Below are 17,737 nucleotides of genomic sequence, written 5' to 3' on the forward strand. Positions count from 1 at the left end.
AGCGAGCGAGCGAGCGAGCGAGCGAGCGAGCGAGCGACGAGCGAGCGAGCGAGGAGAGAGCGAGCGAGCGAGACGACGACGAGCGAGCGAGCGAGCGAGCGAGCGAGCGAGCAGCGAGCGAGCGAGCGAGCGAGCGAGGGCGAGCGAGCGAGCGAGAGGATCGAGCGAGCGAGCGAGCGAGCGAGCGAGCAGCGAGCGAGCGAGCGAGCGAGCGAGCGAGCGAGCGAGCGAGAGCAGGAGCGAGCGAGCGAGCGAGCGAGCGAGCGAGCGAGCGAGCGAGCGAGCGAGCAGCGAGCGACGAGCGAAGCGAAGCGATCGGAGCAGCGAGGCGAGCGAGGAGCGAGCGAGCGAGCGACCGAGCCGAGCGACCGAGCGAGCGAGCGAGCGAGCGAGCGAGCGAGCTAGCGGCGAGCGAGCGGCGAGCGAGCAGCGAGCGAGCGAGCGAGCGAGCGAGCGAGCGAGCGAGCGAGACGAGCGAGGCGAGCGAGGAGAGAGCGAGCTATAGGCGCTAGGAGGAGCAGGAAGCGAGCGAGCGAGTCGAGCCGACGAGCGAGCGCAGCGAGCGAGCGAGCGAAGTCGAGCAGGAGCGAGCGAGCGAGGAGCGAGCGAGCGAGCGAGCGAGGAGCGAGCGAGCGAGGCGAGCGAGCGAGCGAGGAGCGAGCGAGCGAGCGAGCGAGCGAGCGAGCGAGGATCGAGCGAGCGAGCGAGCGAGCGAGCGAGCGAGCGAGCGAGCGAGCGAGCGAGCGAGCGAGCGAGCGAGCTAGCGAGCGAGCGAGCGAGCGAGGAGCGAGCGAGCTAGCGAGCGAGCGAGCGAGCGAGCGAGCGAGCGAGCGAGCGAGCTACGAGCGAGCGAGCGAGCGAGCGAGCGAGCGAGCGAGCGAGAGCGAGCGAGGAGCGAGCGAGCGAGCGAGCGAGCGAGCGAGCGAGCGAGCGAGCGAGCGAGCGAGCGAGCGAGCGAGCGAGCGAGCGAGCGAGCGAGCGAGCGAGCGAGCGAGCGAGCGAGCGAGCGAGCGAGCGAGAGAGCGAGCGAGCGAGCGAGAGCGAGCGAGCGAGCGAGCGAGCGAGCGAGCGAGCGAGCGAGCGAGCGAGCGAGCGAGCTATCGAGCGAGCGATCTAGCGAGCAGCGAGCGAGAGATCGAGCTATCGATCTATCGACCTATCTGTAATTTCATTTAACATAAAATAAAATTCTCTCTATAAATTCCTCTTAAACAGCCACCTTATTAGCCCGGCAACAATATAAAACTCGTTTGGATGTACGTTATGGAGGAGACAACGACAATCAGTTATTGGATATTTACTTCAAAGGCCAGGAAGAAGGTGAATTTAACTATTTCCACTTTAACTTTTCAAATATGTATATATTTTTCCTTTCAAACAGGCACTCCCATATTTGTTTATATTCATGGAGGCTATTGGCAACTATTGGATAAATCTACTTCCGGTCCTCTGGTTTTCCCAATGATTGAGCACAATTACCGCATCATCTTAGTGGACTATAACCTATGTCCCCAAGTTACACTTGAACAAATTACCCAACAAATTTGTAATTTTTACAAATGGTTGCAAAAGTATGCCGTCGAAACTAAAGCACCTAAGATATGCATAAGTGGCCATTCTGCTGGTGCCCATTTGTCATTACAAATGTTTCGTGAGGAGTTTTTACAGCCTTTAAAACGTTTAAATCTTATAGAACAAATATTTTAATAAGTGGAGTTTATGATTTGCGAGAGCTTTGGTGTTTGAAAAGTGTTAATCCTAATGATATATTAAATGTAAATGCTGACAAGGCTAAGGAATTGTCACCTTTCTGTTGGTTGTTCAATATGGATTTATTAGCGGAATATCAAAAGCAAGGTCTGCGCATTCACATTCTTGTGGGGGAAAATGATAGTGATCGCTTTAAGCAACAAGCTCAAGAATATTATAACAAGTTAAGGGCATTAAAACTGCATACAGAGTATAAGGAATTTAAGGCATATGATCATTTTGATATAATAGAGGAATGTGTTAATCCTAAATCATCTATAAGTAGTTATATACGAGAAAGTTTGCAAGGTATTTAAAGGAGTAGGTATTTTAGTTGGATTTATGTACAAAATTTTAACAAATGTTTGTTAAAATAAATATTGCACTGTCACATTTTTTTCTTCTTTTTTAATAAAATGTAAATAAATTTTAGATTTCTCAGTAAGTTAAAAGCTGACATCACTTACCTAAAGATATCACAATTTTTGAAGAATTGTTGCACAAATTACATTATTAACTCAAAAATCTATATGCTTGTACTGTTTTTAACACACGATCGAATGAAAATTGCTTCCACGTAGTCTAAGGTTGGCTTATGACCATATCTTTTAAAGATCGTTATTTTTTGTTATCACCGGTTTAATAATATATAAATTGTTTACAATTTTGGAAATGCCAATTAAAGCGCTTCTAAATGCTACATAAATCTTCTTAAAACGTTAATTATTAAATTAAATATTTGCAATTTATTATCAGGTTTGAGCAATTCACTTCCACAATTTTCCTTTATTTTAATGTAAACATTGTTTTTTCCCGCTAACGGTAAATCATTAAGCAACTCTGTTATTGATACTTAATGTAAACTATAAAATAACATGTCTGTGTTTTTCTGTTAATACCCTGACATTTGATGTTAAACACTGAACATACCCCTTTACACATTGTTGACATTTTAACACGTCATATATTATCGATAGAAAAATAATAAAGAACTTTTAACAAAAGTTATAAAAATTTAATACAAAATAAGGTTTGTTTTGTAAAATGTTTAACAAATCACAACAAATATTAATTACTCTTGATTTTAGCTTATAAATCAACACATTCAACATGAGTAAAATCCCCCAAGAAGAAGATACCAACTCTACCTTGTTCTATGCCCGCAATGAGTATTACATTGGTAATTTTATGGGTTCCGTCAATTTTGTTTTACCCGAACAGGGCACGGCCGGAGCAGAATTATTGTCTTACATGTATTTGTCCTATTTGGCCATAGATTCTGGTAGATTGATAGCCAGTGATATTAAGGAAAACAATAACACTCCCTTATTGGCTTTGCGCTATATCAATGAGGCATTTGAACAGCCTGAGAAAATTGAGGAATATTAGAGAAACTTACTGATAAGGTAGCAATCGAGGAGGATGAAACCAATATCTGGCATATAGCCACCGCCATAGTCTACTGCTATGATCAACAATTTGAAAATGCTTTAAAAATTTTGCACGGTTCTACTAATTTGGAATCCATGGCTTTGTCGGTGCAATGTTTATTGCGCTTAAATCGTGTTGACTTGGCTAAACAGTTGGTGGGCAAAATGCAAGAAATCTCGGATGACCATACATTGACACAGTTGGCTCAAGCTTGGGTGGCTTTATCTTTGGGCACTGAACAAATGCAGGATGCTTTCCATATTTATCAAGAATTTTGTGAGAAATATAAGCCCACCCCCTTGCTATTGAATGGCCAGGCTGTGGTCCACTTGGGTTTGGAAAGATATGAAGAGGCTGAAGCTGTTTTGAGGGAAGCATTAACTAAAAAACACAATGATTATGACACTTTGATCAACATGATGGTTTTGTCGCATTTAACTGGAAAATCTCAAGAGACCATTCAACGTTACTGGGAGCAATTGAGACAATTTTATCCTAAAAGTGTATTTGTTAAGGATTTTGATAAGAAGTCGTCGGAATTCGATAATCTATGCTTGCAGTATTCTTTAGAGGGAACCGCCTAAATTAGCTTTAAATTTAAACCCGTATCTAACATATAATTCCATAACTACTTTATTATTTCAATATGTAAAATAAACTACAAAGTAAATCAAGTATTTTTTTTATTATGAAAAAGAGTACTCTAAATCCCGATTTGAAAGCAAAAATTCCAAATTTTGAATAATTTCCATTCGTTTCAAAATGCTTAATAACTCTTGAAGCCTTATTGTAAGATATGATATAGAACAAGTAAATGCTAATAGCTAAAATGGAAAAATAATAGAAATTAGTAAAAATCTATGAAATTTAATAGAAAAATCTAAACTTACTTTTGCTTAAACCCGTATTTTTTCCGTTCATAGAACAGATCTGTTTTAGAACTGCCCAGATTAACAATTTTCGGACAGCCGTCACGCTAAAAATTATAAAAATGTTTATTTTTAATTTTTCCTAATATTCAACAACTTACATCTTTTTCCTGTGTGGTACACTCTTTGCAATAATAAGCATCAGAAACACCGGGTCCACCACAGATCACACATCGTCCCTGATAAGAACCATAATTGCATTCGTCACAGATACGCACCAAAGTACAGGGTCTTACATACGAATCACATATCACACACTTGCCATCACATTTCTCACACAAGCGGCCAATGGCTGGAGAATAAAATTTATTTTTTTTGCAAATTTTCCTTTAGAAATATGTTACAACTTACCTACTCCCGGTTGTTTACGACAGAAAATCAAATCTGGATGATGTTTAGCCATTTTGTGTTAATATTTCTTTAATATATTTAATAAAAATACAAAAATTTGCAATTTTGTCCCGGAAATTAGTAAAAATAGCTTTGTTTACGTTTATATGCTGCTTCTTTAACCATAGAGATTCATTTCGCATTGATAACAGAAGAAAACAGAGATGTTCAACATAACATTTCTCTGTTTAATAAAAAATAACCAAAAATATTAACTTATTCGAAGATTTATAGAATTTTTCATATTTATTTTTTGAATTAATTTATTACGTTTACATTCTATTTGCATTTGAACATTTTAACTGCATTTATTTGTTTTAATGCAATTGATAGCCGGCCTTTTTAAAAACAGAGCTGTTTAGCGTCAAATAACAGAGTTGTTTTCCTTTATCTACACGTGTTTTTGACATTTCTCTTTTTATTTGTTTACAAATGTGAATTTGTATTAATTTAAACCGATTTTTATATATATTTTTACAATTTCATAAAAAATAACATTAAAATCCACAATGACAACATTAGCTGAACAACCGAAAATAAAATTAGGTGACTATATAGTCATACAACGACAAAAATATACCAAATTGCAAAAATTTGGTAATTTAGATGCCACCGCTATGTTGGGCAAGGATCAGCTAGAGCTGAAGGCATTACTCGATCAACCTTATGGTGCCACCTTTAAAATGTGCCCCAAAGAAGATTTGGGCAAGTCTCATCGGGGACGTCAAAAGTTAAACTCTTTGGAATTGTGCAATGAATTGGAAATGCGTAATATAAGAGAAGTATTGGGCATTTCATCGAGTGGTGAAGACAATCGTAATATAATAGACGATGGCGATTCGCAGGCTCTAAAGCCAGAAGATATTGACAAATTAAGAGATGAATGCAATGAAAGTACCAAGATTATAGAGAAAATTGTTGAAAATTCAAAGACATTTCACAATAAAACTGCTTATTCACAGGAAAAGTATTTGAAGAAAAAGGAAAAGAAATATTTTGAATATATACAAATTAGACAACCTACTATACGTTTAATAACGGAGATATACTATCGTCAAGATGCCGAAAAAGTAATGGGCCTAAGAGTTGATACTTTGTCGCAGTTAATCTCGTATTCGGGTATTTCGGCTTTTGGTAATTATTTGTTATATGAAAGTGGTTCAAATGGTCTATTGCCAGCTGCTTTTTTGAATTCTATGGGTGCGAATACCGAAGCCCAATTGGTTCACATGCATCCGGGTAATGTGCCACAAAAACAGGCTATATTGGCTTTAAATTTACCCGAAGAACAACTGCAAAGATGTATTTCTGTGAATATTTATTCGGTTTTAAGAGAATTTTATCAAGGTGATGAAACGACAGCGGAGGTGGAAGAGCCTAGTTCCAAAAGCAAAAATTGAATGAAGAGGATAAAGGTAGTATAAGATTAAACACTTTAATAGGGATTCCTAATCTCTAATATGTTTTTGTTTAGATTCTTTGGAAACTTCAGCTGATTCCTCTAAATCTGAAGAAGCCGTTAAACCAGCCGCTGCCTTACAAAAATGGCAATTGGAAAATAAACGTGCCGCGGCACTAATGCAACAGAAATTTGATTCTTTAGTTATTGCGGCCAAAGAACATCCCGCCAATTTGGTTAAGGAACTATTGTCTTTCGTTAAACCCTCCAGACCTGTTGTGGTTTTTAGTCTGTGTAAAGAGGTTTTAATGGAATTGTATGTCGATTTAAAATCCAGCTCTAAAGTTACTAATTTGCACTTGACTTCGAATTGGTTGCGTCAGTATCAAATTTTACCCAATCGCACACATCCTGAGGTAAATATGCAGGCAAATAGTGGTTATTTATTGACGGGTATGACTTTAGGTTAAGGTGAAATAATAAAACGGAAAATATACAATTTATTAAAAAAGATTTTAAAGAAATTCTATAAAAATACTGTAAGAATACTTGGGTAAGTTTAAAATATTGTATTCGTTACAGAAATCAGAAAATAATCAAGAAAATCGCTCAACTTCCTTCAATTTATACCAATGACCACATTCACAACGTTTTGGACAATCTTTTTCCAGCCACATATAATTCACAAAACGATTGTCTTTACCTATAATGTAAAGAAAAACGCAACATCTAAATCTGTAAATGGAATTTATTTATAGTTCCCACTTACATATACAACCCACTATACGCCCACTAAAGGCCGAAGGTATTAAGGTGGGATTTTCCTTAGTACCACTGCCTCTTTTTAATACCTTCATATGATAAGGATCACAATTACCCTCCATATAGGCTTCTATTTCCTTTTTCTGCAGGCCAGTGCATAATTGCAAAGGATCGGACATTTCTGAAAAAGAAAACATTTAGAAAAGTGGAAAGCTTTTAAAGATCTGTCTTACCTTGCTTTAGCTTAAGAGTTTGGGTAAAAAATCTTTGTTGTAAAAATGATCTATTAAGAAATCGGCGTAACATAAAGGACATGATTTGAAATTTTATGAAAAATCAACTTAAAAAAAGAAAATTATGGAATATTTTTGTTATTTTTTTTTAAAAATTGTTGGAAAAATCATAGAAAATTTGATTTTTCAAGAAAATGAAATAAATACACTGAGAAAAAGGAGCACAAATGATGATGAAGGAGATCTACATAAATAGAACTGATATAGAACTAAACGGATACTGAAACAGACCTAAACTGGAACTATGTAGATCTGAACTTGAAATGAACCAGGATTAAACTTGAAATGGATGAGTAATGAACAAGTACTAAACTGCAATTAAACTTGCACAGAACTAGAACTGAATGGGAACTAAACTAGAGTTGAACTGGAACTGATCTAGAATTAGAACTAAAGAATAACTGTACTGCAATTAGAACTGAACAAAACTACAACTGAATAGAAAAAAACGGAAGTAGAAAAGACTAGACAAGAACTTCTCGTTTATACACTAGACAAAGTTCTTCGAAAAAAGTCCTCTAAACAGTCTGTTTATTCCATTTGCTTCGCTATATAACTAACCATATACTCTATAAAGAAACCCTTTCCCAAAATTTAACTTATTTCGTTTTTGTTTCTGTAATAGTTTTGTTATTTATTTCACTATTTAAATTAGTTATGCTAATTAGCAAATTATAATTTAAACTTATTTAATAAAACACACTTGTTTTTGTTGCTGTTTTAATACTACAACATTTAAGATTCCTTTCGTTTTCATTCTGCTAAAAGAAGACTAAAATTCAAGTGTTGTTCAATGGATTTTCTTTAATGGTAGTGTTTTCATTTAACATATTTCTTTTATTATTGGTTTTGGGCTTAAACATAACAAGCGTGTTGGTTTATTTTTTCATAGAATTTAAGTTTAGTGTTTGGTATTTTATCATTTAAAATTATGGCACTTGCAAAGCCATTTATATAATAATTGATAGATTTTTCCACAACAAGTTAAAGAAAAAAGTAACCTATGTTTTTAACTTAAGTGATGGATGGTATGACTTAAGTAATTTCTTTTCTTTGATTTTTTCCGAGAAAATAATTTATGCACTTTATACTTTTAGGTTTTTTTTGGTTTATGTTTATTGTTTAAGGTTACTTTTAACTTAAATTTCTTTAAATTTATGTTAAGTTTTGAAAACAGAACGACATTTTTTAAGTTTATTTGTAAATGGTGTGTACAGGAGGTGTTTAACTAAATTTAAACGGCAGCCTTTTCAACCAATTTGAACCAGTGGCCGCACTCACAACGTTTGGCGGTACCCTTTTGTAGCCACATCCATTGTACGTAGGTTTGATCTTCTTCGCCTGAAAGTTACAAGTTATATATATAAAAATTTGTTATATAGAATCTCAAAAAGTATAAGAACTTACAGATGCAACCCACAATACGGGCATCGAAAGCAGAGGGTATCAGGTTGGGGTTTTCCTTGGTACCAGCACCACGCTTGAACACTTTCATGTCGAAGGGATTATCATTGCCGGCAGCTTTGGCCAACAATTCACGCTTCTCAATACCGGTAGCGTGTTCCATGGGGTCGTTCATCACTAAAAATAGAAAGTAGGAAATAAATTTAATATCAAAAGTTCATCTTCAGGTCCACCCATCTAGTTCAGTTCTATTTGAGTTGTTCTAAAATTCTACTTCAGTTTTTGCTCAGTTATATGTACATACTTTTATTCTAGTTCAGTTCAAGGTTAGTTCTAGTTCAAATATAGTTCAGTTCTAGTTTAGTTCAGTTTAAGTTCAGTTCTAGTTCAGTTCTAGTTCAGTTCTAGTTCAGTTCTAGTTCAATTGTAGTTCAGTTCTATTTCAGTTCTATTACAGTTCTAGTTCAGTTTTAGTTCAGTTCTAGTTCAGTTCTAGTACAGTTCTAGTTCAGTTCTAGTTCAGTTCTAGTTCAGTTCTAGTTCAGTTCTAGTTCAGTTCTAGTTCAGTTCTAGTTCAGTTCTAGTTCAGTTCTAGTTCAGTTCTAGTTCAGTTCTAGTTCATTTTAGTTCATTTTAGTTCAGCTCTAGTTCAGTTCTAGTTCAGTTCTAGTTCAGTTCTAGTTCAGTTCTAGTTCAGTTCTAGTTCAGTTCTAGTTCAGTTCTAGTTCAGTTCTAGTTCAGTTCTAGTTCATTTCTAGTTCATTTTTAGTTCAGTTCTAGTTCTGTTCTAGTTCTGTTCTAGTTCTGTTCTAGTTCTGTTCTAGTTCTGTTCTAGTTCTGTTCTAGTTCTGTTCTAGTTCTGTTCTAGTTCTGTTCTAGTACAGTTCTAGTTCATTTCAAGTTCATTGTTAGTTCAGCTCTAGTTCAGTTCTACTTCAGTTCTAGATCAGTTCTAGTTCAGTTCTAGTTCATTTCTAGTTCATTTTTAGTTCAGTTCAACTTTAGATCTAGTTTAGTTTTTGGTTCAGTTCTAGTTCGACTCTAGTTCAGTTTTAGTTCAGTTCTAGTTCAGTTCAACTTTAGATCTAGTTTAGTTCAAGGTCAATTTTAGGTTCAGTTCTAGTTCAGCTCTATTTCAGTTCTAGTACAGTTCTAGGTCAGTTCTAGTACTTTTTTACAAAAAGTACCAAGTACTTTAAGAAAATTCACTATTTGTAGCAACTAGAAGAATTGCCGATATATACATAATGTATAGTCAATAGGGCAGCTGGAAAACAAGTAAATAGGACAGGCGGTGGGGTAGAAAAGACTGCTGACAGTCGTTTAGTTAACAGACTTTATGGAAATTTAAACAATAGATCAATAATTTTGACTTATTTGTAACAAAATATCAGTATAATAAAAGAAGAAAGGGCAATATATAATTAAAACATTAGAGAACATCATTTCCGTTGATTCCTAGAAAAACTTCTATCTATAACCAAATCCGAAGGAAAAGTAGTTATACCTATTTTGCAGTTGATTTAAAAAAGGAAGTTTTGTTTTTATCTGTCTCGATGTCATAACAATACTTCTCTACTTTAAGTTATTTTTACATAAATAACTATTAAGTAGATTTATAATTTTAATATTTTAAAAATAATTGATAACATTTTTTGGCTGGGCCAAAGATCAAGTTTTCATTTTATTGTACTAACAAATATTAAATAACTATTAAACAATTGAATTAATAAGTTCCCATGACAAATGTTAACAAAAAACTTTGGAAACTAACTACTATTGCGCAGTTAGTTTTGATCCAAAACTATTTTCATTCATTACAAAAACTTCCCCAATTACCAAATTGTTTTTACTTATTTATTGAAAAACCTAAGGTGCTAAATGACATTAACCCCTAGAACAAAAAAAGATGTAATTCATCATATGAGAGGGGCAAGGTGTCTACAAGCAAGTGCCCCAAGACTAGTATAGGCGATAAAACATAAGAATAAAAGAATCGAAAAAAACCAAAATGACACCAAAGGTTACATAAACATTAAAGACAACTGCAAATTGCAGGCGAAAGTTAAATTAAAACTTTTGGCAATTAAGCAAAAAATTTAAAAAAATTCTTAATAAAATTAGAAATTAAACAAAAGTATTGCAAAACACAAATATCTAATAAGAATTATTTAAACAAAAATATTTCTTTATTATCTTTTTCTCTTTTCTGCTTCTAGTATTGTCTGTCCGTCTTTGCTTTTTCACAAAGTGTTACATAAAACCAATCAGATTTCATACAAGACAAGAAAAATTATTGAACTTTTCATTTATGTTAAAAGAAAAAACATAAATTTTCTTTGATTTTCCTTTTTAGCCATATTTTCATGAATTATGTAACATTTTCCTGCTAACACTTTGTCAAGAAATGTCAAATGTTGTATGTAGTAGAGCCTCGTTTTTTTTCTTTCTTGAGGTGGAGTATGATGAAAAATTAACCTGAATTTTTCTGGATTAAAAGTAGAAATTTTTGGAACTTACTTTTGCAGAAGCGAACTGGAGTGTATGTGACATTTTGACGTGCAGCGGCACGGAAAGCCATGCGTCCACAAATTGAAGCCATTTTTTGATAATTTATGTAGTGGGTTTTTTCAAAATTTTTTTAATAAAACTAAAATTTCGTAATTTCCACACACGGCGGCGATGAAAAAATCACTCGTTCGTTTGACGGGCAGCGAAGTAACGGGACAGGGTTGTTTATCAAGAGTAGTGTTAATGACATATGGCAAAACAGTGTTGTTTTTTTAAACATAGTACGAAAATTGCAGCACTATATAAGCCGCTATAAAAGCAAATCTGTGTTATTGCTATTGACAAATAAAAACAGCCAAGTCAACAACCTTGTGGGTTAAATTTGTAAATAAATTTAGCATTGCCAACACAAAAGCAAAGAAATCATTGCCAGCTTAAATTAATTTTAAAAGAACGCGGTTGCCTAGCAATTGTAACTAAAAACAAATGCTTTTTATTAAAAATACACCAAATAACTAGTCACTGTCTTAAAACTTATATTCTGCAGCCGATTAACAATAATTATTAAAACAAATACAATAAAACAGGTTTATAAATAAACAGAAAAACATGTCTTCAAAACCTATTATATGTTTTGATTGCTCCAAAAATGAACGTTTCCAAATTGCGGATAATTACAAAATGTTACATCGTAAATTGAAATCCTTATGGAATATCGAACAGTAAGTATGTTCAATTGTTTAACTAACTTTATAACTAAACTATTGAATTCTTATCTTTCTTAGAAATGATCATGATTTAAATTTCGATGAATTAGCAAAAGTGAAAATTTTTGTTTTGGCTGGTCCTCAGGATCATTTTACCGAAGATGAGTTTCAAGTCTTGAAGAACTTTATAGAAAATGGTGGCTCTTTGCTAGTAGTGTTGGGTGAGGGTGGTGAGCAGGAGTTTAATACAAATGTCAATTTCTTTTTGGAACAATATGGCATTTACATCAATAGTGGTAAGTTCAGTTCTGGATCATTTGGAGGGTAATTCTAATTCGGGGCCCTAGTTCAATTTTAGTTCTAATTCAGTTCTAGTTTAGTTCTAGTACAGTTCTAAGTTCTGTTCTAGTTTCTGTTCTAGTTCTGTTTCTAGTTCTGTTCTAGTTCTGTTCTAGTTCTGTTCTAGTTCTGTTCTCAGTTCTGGGTTCTAGTTCTGTTCTAGTTCTGTTCTAGTTTCTGTTCTAGTTCTGTTCTAGTTCTAGTTCTGTTCTAGTTCTGTTCTAGTTCTGTTCTAGTTCTGTTCTAGTTCTGTTCTAGTTCTGTTCTGTTCTAGTTCTGTTCTAGTTCTGTTCTAGTTCTGTTCTGTTCTAGTTCTGTTTCTAGTTCTGTTCTATTCTGTTCTAGTTCTGTTCTAGTTCTGTTCTAGTTCTGTTCTAGTTCTGTTCTAGTTCTGTTCTAGTTCTGTTCTAGTTCTGTTCTAGTTCTGTTCTAGTTCTGTTCTAGTTCTGTTCTAGTTCTGTTCTAGTTCTGTTCTAGTTCTGTTCTAGTTCTGTTCTAGTTCTGTTCTAGTTCTGTTCTAGTTCTGTTCTAGTTCTGTTCTAGTTCTGTTCTAGTTTCTGTTCTAGTTCTGTTCTAGTTCTGTTCTAGTTCTGTTCTAGTTCTGTTCTAGTTCTGTTCTAGTTCTGTTCTAGTTCTGTTCTAGTTCTGTTCTAGTTCTGTTCTAGTTCTGTTCTAGTTCTGTTCTAGTTCTGTTCTAGTTCTGTTCTAGTTCTGTTCTAGTTCGGTTCTAGTTCTGTTCTAGTTCTGTTCTAGTTCTGTTCTAGTTCTGTTCTAGTTCTGTTCTAGTTCTGTTCTAGTTCTGTTCTAGTTCTGTTCTAGTTCTGTTCTAGTTCTGTTCTAGTTCTGTTCTAGTTCTGTTCTAGTTCTGTTCTAGTTCTGTTCTAGTTCTAGTTCTGTTCTAGTTCTGTTCTAGTTCTGTTCTAGTTCTGTTCTAGTTCTGTTCTAGTTCTGTTCTAGTTCTAGTTCTGTTCTAGTTCTGTTCTAGTTCTGTTCTAGTTCTGTTCTAGTTCTGTTCTAGTTCTGTTCTAGTTCTAGTTCTGTTCTAGTTCTGTTCTAGTTCTGTTTCTAGTTCTGTTCTAGTTCTGTTCTAGTCTGTTCTAGTTTCTAGTTCTGTTCTAGTTCTGTTCTAGTTCTGTTCTAGTTCTGTTTAGTTCTGTTCTAGTTCTGTTCTGTTCTAGTTCTGTTCTAGTTCTGTTCTAGTTCTGTTCTGTTCTAGTTCTAGTTCTGTTCTAGTTCTGTTCTAGTTCTGTTCTAGTTCTGTTCTAGTTCTGTTCTAGTTCTGTTCTAGTTCTGTTCTAGTTCTGTTCTAGTTCTGTTCTAGTTCTGTTCTGTTCTAGTTCTGTTCTAGTTCTGTTCTAGTTCTGTTCTAGTTCTAGTTCTAGTTCTGTTCTAGTTCTGTTCTAGTTCTGTTCTAGTTCTGTTCTAGTTCTGTTCTAGTTCTGTTCTAGTTCTGTTCTAGTTCTGTTCTAGTTCTGTTTCTAGTTCTGTTCTAGTTCTGTTCTAGTTCTGTTCTAGTTCTGTTCTAGTTCTGTTCTGTTCTAGTTCTGTTCTAGTTCAGTTCTGTTCTAGTTCTGTTCTAGTTCAGTTCTGTTCTAGTTCTGTTCTAGTTCTGTTCTTTGTTCTAGTTCTGTTCTAGTTCTGTTCTAGTTCTGTTCTAGTTCTGTTCTAGTTCTGTTCTAGTTCTGTTCTAGTTCTGTTCTAGTTTGTTCTAGTTCTGTTCTAGTTCTGTTCTAGTTCTGTTCTAGTTCTGTTCTAGTTCTGTTCTAGTTCTGTTCTAGTTCTGTTCTAGTTCTGTTCTAGTTCTATTCTAGTTCTGTTCTAGTTCAGTTTTTGCTTCGTTCTTTAATTTTCTTTTCAATTAATTCCTTTAACTCTTCCAGACACCGTCATTCGTCCCCATTACTATAAGAATATGCATCCCAAAGAATGTTGCATTGGTGGTGGTGTGGTATGTGAATCCATGTGGCGTTACCTGCTAAAACAGCATGTTGAAATGGTGGATTATGATTTTAGTGATGAAAAATATAAATTACATTTTCAATATCCCTATGGAGCCACATTAAATGTTTCGGATCCTGCCAATGTTTTAATGACTACTGGCCCGGTGGTCTATCCCTTCAATCGTCCTTTAATGGGTTATTATTGTAATGAGAAACAAGGTAAAATATTGGCTTTAGGATCGGGTTATATGTTTCATGATAAATATTTGACCAGCGATAAGACCAATGATGCCATATTGGAATATATAGTGAAATTATTGGGTAGTAATGAGTTGAAATTTAATCATTTGGATTTTAATGATGTGGAGGTAAGAGTCTTCAATTTGAATAGTTTTTTATTTATTTTATTACTACTGGTTTCTTTTTGTAGTTGAACGATAATAAAACCTTTACCGATATTGGTTTTATAGCCGATTTACCCAAGGCTTGCCTAATTGATTCTATAGGTTCCGAAATTCCAGCCGATTTTAAGCAAATGTTTGATATGACTCTGTATGGTTTAAGTAATCGTTTGCTAAAGGATGTTATCAGTGCTTATCAGCAGTTAAATGTTAAATATGAACCTTTAAAGATTATTAAGCCACAATTTGAGATACCTTTGCCTCCATTGCAATTAGCGGTAAGAGTTAAAAGGAATTTTGAAATTTCAATTTTGACTCATTATTTTCATTTGTAGACCTTTCCGCCGGTTTTTAGTGAACCTGCTGCTCCTCCTTTGGAACTATATGATCTAGATGAGGTCTTTAGTCCTCCTCGCTCCCAGTTGGCCAATATGACGGGCCAATGTTTGCAATCTTTGCAGGCTAAGGATCCATATAAGCCGCCCAATTTGAAAGAGTTGGAGAACTATATAAAGGAATGTGGTCGCATTACGGCCATTATCAATGATCAACATGATATGCCAGCCAGAGAAATTTTGAATATTGTCGCTCAACAAATCATTAGCTATCGGCCCTACGAATAATTTTAGCACCAACAGATTTATAAACTGAAAATTATAAGCCTTAAACTCAGTTCAATCCAAACATTAATCCTTAATCTAAAAACTATACCTTAACATTTGTACATATTTTTACAAATATAATAAAATTATTATAAAATAATAAAAAAAGTTTAAAATTTCCTTTAACAAAGAACCTAATTTTTCTAATTTGCTGTGCTGGGGCACATTCTTTTAAGTCGTCAGTTTGGTGCCGAAAAAAAACTATAAATATTGCAGATTTTATTTTTTTGCACATTAAACAAAAGTAATATTGCAATTAAATTTTGTAAATCAATATGGTGTTATGTTAACATGTTGTGGCATCAAATTTTATGTGTTTGGAAATTTCAATTAATAAACAATTTCAATTAAATGAATCATAAAATATAAAACAATATCCTAAAAAAGCAAACAAGAAAGTATTAAAAAAACATTTCATTATTTAATAAATTCTTAGTGAAGTTCTAGATCAGTTCTAGTTTAGTTCTTGTCCAGTTCTAGTTGAGTTCAGTTCTAGTTCAGTTCTAGTTCAGTTCTAGTTCAGTTCTAGTTCAGTTCTAGTTCAGTTCTAGTTCAGTTCTAGTTCAGTTCTAGTTCAGTTCTAGTTCAGTTCTAGTTCAGTTCTAGTTCAGTTCTAGTTCAGTTCTAGTTCAGTTCTAGTTCAGTTCTAGTTCAGTTCTAGTTCAGTTCTAGTTCAGTTCTAGTTCAGTTCTAGTTCAGTTCTAGTTCAGTTCTAGTTCAGTTCTAGTTCAGTTCTAGTTCAGTTCTAGTTCAGTTCTAGTTCAGTTCTAGTTCAGTTCTAGTTCAGTTCTAGTTCAGTTCTAGTTCAGTTCTAGTTCAGTTCTAGTTCAGTTCTAGTTCAGTTCTAGTTCAGTTCTAGTTCAGTTCTAGTTCAGTTCTAGTTCAGTTCTAGTTCAGTTCTAGTTCAGTTCTAGTTCAGTTCTAGTTCAGTTCTAGTTCAGTTCTAGTTCAGTTCTAGTTCAGTTCTAGTTCAGTTCTAGTTCAGTTCTAGTTCAGTTCTAGTTCAGTTCTAGTTCAGTTCTAGTTCAGTTCTAGTTCAGTTCTGGTTCAGTTCAGTTCTAGTTTAGTTCTAGTTCTGTACTAGTTCTGTACTAGTTCTGTTCTAGTTCAGTTCTAGTTCAGTTCTAGTTTAGTTCTAGTTCAGTTCTAGTTCAGTTCTAGTTCAGTTCTAGTTCAGTTCTAGTTCAGTTCTAGTTCAGTTCTAGTTCAGTTCTAGTTCAGTTCTAGTTCAGTTCTAGTTCAGTTCTAGTTCAGTTCTGGTTCCGTTCTGGTTCAGTTCAGTTCTAGTTTAGTTCTAGTTCTGTACTAGTTCTGTTCTAGTTCTGTTCTAGTTCAGTTCTAGTTCAGTTCTAGTTCAGTTCTAGTTCAGTTCTAGTTCAGTTCTAGTTCAGTTCTCGTTCAGTTCTATTTCTAGTTCAGTTCTAGTTCAGTTCTAGTTCAGTTCTAGTTCAGTTCTAGTTCAGTTCTACTTCAGTTCTAGTTCAGTTCTAGTTCAGTTCTACTTCAGTTCTAGTTCAGTTCTAGTTCAGTTCTAGTTCAGTTCTAGTTCAGTTCTAGTTCAGTTCTAGTTCTAGTTCTAGTTCAGTTCTAGTTCTAGTTCAGTTCTAGTTCTAGTTCTAGTTCAGTTCTAGTTCAGTTCTAGTTCAGTTCTAGTTCAGTTCTAGTTCAGTTCTAGTTCAGTTCTAGTTCAGTTCTAGTTCAGTTCTAGTTCAGTTCTAGTTCAGTTCTAGTTCAGTTCTAGTTCAGTTCTAGTTCAGTTCTAGTTCAGTTCTAGTTCAGTTCTAGTTCAGTTCTAGTTCAGTTCTAGTTCAGTTCTAGTTCAGTTCTAGTTCAGTTCTAGTTCAGTTCTAGTTCAGTTCTAGTTCAGTTCTAGTTCAGTTCTAGTTCAGTTCTAGTTCAGTTCTAGTTCAGTTTTAGTTCAGTTCTAGTTCAGTTCTAGTTCAGTTCTAGTTCAGTTCTAGTTCAGTTCTAGTTCTATTTCAGTTCTAGTTCTAGTTCAGTTCTAGTTCTAGTTCAGTTCTAGTTTAGTTTTAGTTTATTTTTAGTTTAGTTCTAGTTCAGTTCTAGTTCAGTTCTAGTTCAGTTCAGTTCTAGTTCAGTTCTAGTTCTGTTCTAGTTCAGTTCTAGTTCTGTTCTAGTTAAGTTCTAGTTTAGTTCTAGTTCAGTTCTAGTTCAGTTCTAGTTCAGTTCTAGTTCAGTTCTAGTTCAGTTCTAGTTCTAGTTCAGTTCTAGTTCAGTTCTAGTTCAGTTCTAGTTCAGTTCTGGTTCAGTTCTAGTTTAGTTCAGTTCTAGTTCAGTTCTAGTTCGTTGCTAATTCAGTTAGACTGTTAGAGTAAGTAGAGCGATCTTTAATATTGAATTTTGACAAATTATCATAAACAAAATACATACATAAAATCTGTAATATAATTTGTTTAAATTCAAATTAGGTAATTTGACCAACTAAATTGAAATATTTGAAAAATAACAATTCCGTTGTTTCCCTCAAAACATTATAAAGAAAAAGCCATAAATTAAAGTTCGTTTAGAAAAATACCGGAAATTTAAAACTTGTGGGAAATTGTCGTATTAAAATATTAAAATTTTTTAAACAAATCAAATAAATCTATCAAAAATGTTTCAAAAACATAAAATTTTAGAAAAAATTTTCTATAATTTTAAACGAAAAGAGTTTCACACAATTTTTCAAATCTTTATATTGACTACCTTAGAAATTTGATCTTGAAAATATACTCTAGAGAAATTGAAAGTAATAAATTAAATTTATTAACACAAAAACCACTTGATATTTCCGTAAAGAATTGTGTTTTGTAGTATGAT

At 34.7% G+C, this 17,737-nt stretch overlaps 7 protein-coding genes across 7 annotated transcripts; 4 read left to right on the forward strand and 3 right to left on the reverse strand.

Moving 5' to 3' along the window:
• Window positions 1–1,215: 1,215 nt before the first annotated feature.
• On the forward strand, window positions 1,216–2,140 carry LOC119615068 (kynurenine formamidase-like; the record flags this gene model as incomplete). Its single annotated transcript, XM_037971147.1, is given in 3 exon segments — window positions 1,216–1,320; window positions 1,382–1,702; window positions 1,705–2,140. Coding segments are annotated over 3 exon segments (788 nt in total), but the record flags the coding sequence as incomplete, so codon positions are not given.
• A 515-nt stretch (window positions 2,141–2,655) lies between these two features.
• LOC119615065 (coatomer subunit epsilon-like) lies at window positions 2,656–3,854 on the forward strand. The gene is given in 3 exon segments (XM_037971143.1): window positions 2,656–2,779; window positions 2,838–3,130; window positions 3,133–3,854. Coding segments are annotated over 2 exon segments (903 nt in total). The 5' UTR covers window positions 2,656–2,779; window positions 2,838–2,859; the 3' UTR covers window positions 3,765–3,854.
• Window positions 3,791–4,695, reverse strand: LOC119615067 (PHD finger-like domain-containing protein 5A). Its single transcript, XM_037971146.1, has 4 exons — window positions 4,461–4,695; window positions 4,211–4,401; window positions 4,071–4,156; window positions 3,791–4,004 (listed from the first exon to the last, which is right to left on the reverse strand). Exons 1-4 carry the CDS (start codon window positions 4,510–4,512, stop codon window positions 3,998–4,000), a joined length of 336 nt encoding a protein of 111 aa, XP_037827074.1. The 5' UTR covers window positions 4,513–4,695; the 3' UTR covers window positions 3,791–3,997.
• A 172-nt stretch (window positions 4,696–4,867) lies between these two features.
• On the forward strand, window positions 4,868–6,411 carry LOC119615064 (tRNA (adenine(58)-N(1))-methyltransferase non-catalytic subunit TRM6-like). Its single transcript, XM_037971142.1, is given in 3 exon segments — window positions 4,868–5,879; window positions 5,882–5,914; window positions 5,974–6,411. Coding segments are annotated over 3 exon segments (1,299 nt in total). The 5' UTR covers window positions 4,868–5,008; the 3' UTR covers window positions 6,369–6,411.
• On the reverse strand, window positions 6,352–7,089 carry LOC119615066 (cytochrome c oxidase subunit 5B, mitochondrial-like). Its single transcript, XM_037971144.1, has 3 exons — window positions 6,894–7,089; window positions 6,668–6,841; window positions 6,352–6,601 (listed from the first exon to the last, which is right to left on the reverse strand). The coding sequence occupies exons 1-3, from the start codon at window positions 6,973–6,975 to the stop codon at window positions 6,495–6,497; spliced, it is 363 nt and encodes a 120-aa protein (XP_037827072.1). The 5' UTR covers window positions 6,976–7,089; the 3' UTR covers window positions 6,352–6,494.
• Window positions 7,090–7,751: 662 nt separating this feature from the next.
• LOC119615070 (cytochrome c oxidase subunit 5B, mitochondrial-like) lies at window positions 7,752–11,131 on the reverse strand. Its single transcript, XM_037971149.1, has 3 exons — window positions 10,878–11,131; window positions 8,361–8,534; window positions 7,752–8,294 (listed from the first exon to the last, which is right to left on the reverse strand). Exons 1-3 carry the CDS (start codon window positions 10,957–10,959, stop codon window positions 8,188–8,190), a joined length of 363 nt encoding a protein of 120 aa, XP_037827077.1. The 5' UTR covers window positions 10,960–11,131; the 3' UTR covers window positions 7,752–8,187.
• A 171-nt stretch (window positions 11,132–11,302) lies between these two features.
• LOC119615069 (intraflagellar transport protein 52 homolog) lies at window positions 11,303–14,878 on the forward strand. The gene is made up of 5 exons (XM_037971148.1): window positions 11,303–11,590; window positions 11,654–11,871; window positions 13,795–14,222; window positions 14,285–14,533; window positions 14,591–14,878. The coding sequence occupies exons 1-5, from the start codon at window positions 11,478–11,480 to the stop codon at window positions 14,876–14,878; spliced, it is 1,296 nt and encodes a 431-aa protein (XP_037827076.1). The 5' UTR covers window positions 11,303–11,477.
• Window positions 14,879–17,737: the final 2,859 nt, after the last annotated feature.

This window comes from Lucilia sericata, unplaced genomic scaffold (assembly GCF_015586225.1).
Source record: "Lucilia sericata isolate MDLA Ls3-8-SP2 unplaced genomic scaffold, ASM1558622v1 Contig003963F_arrow, whole genome shotgun sequence".
Classification (NCBI taxonomy): domain Eukaryota; kingdom Metazoa; phylum Arthropoda; class Insecta; order Diptera; family Calliphoridae; genus Lucilia; species Lucilia sericata.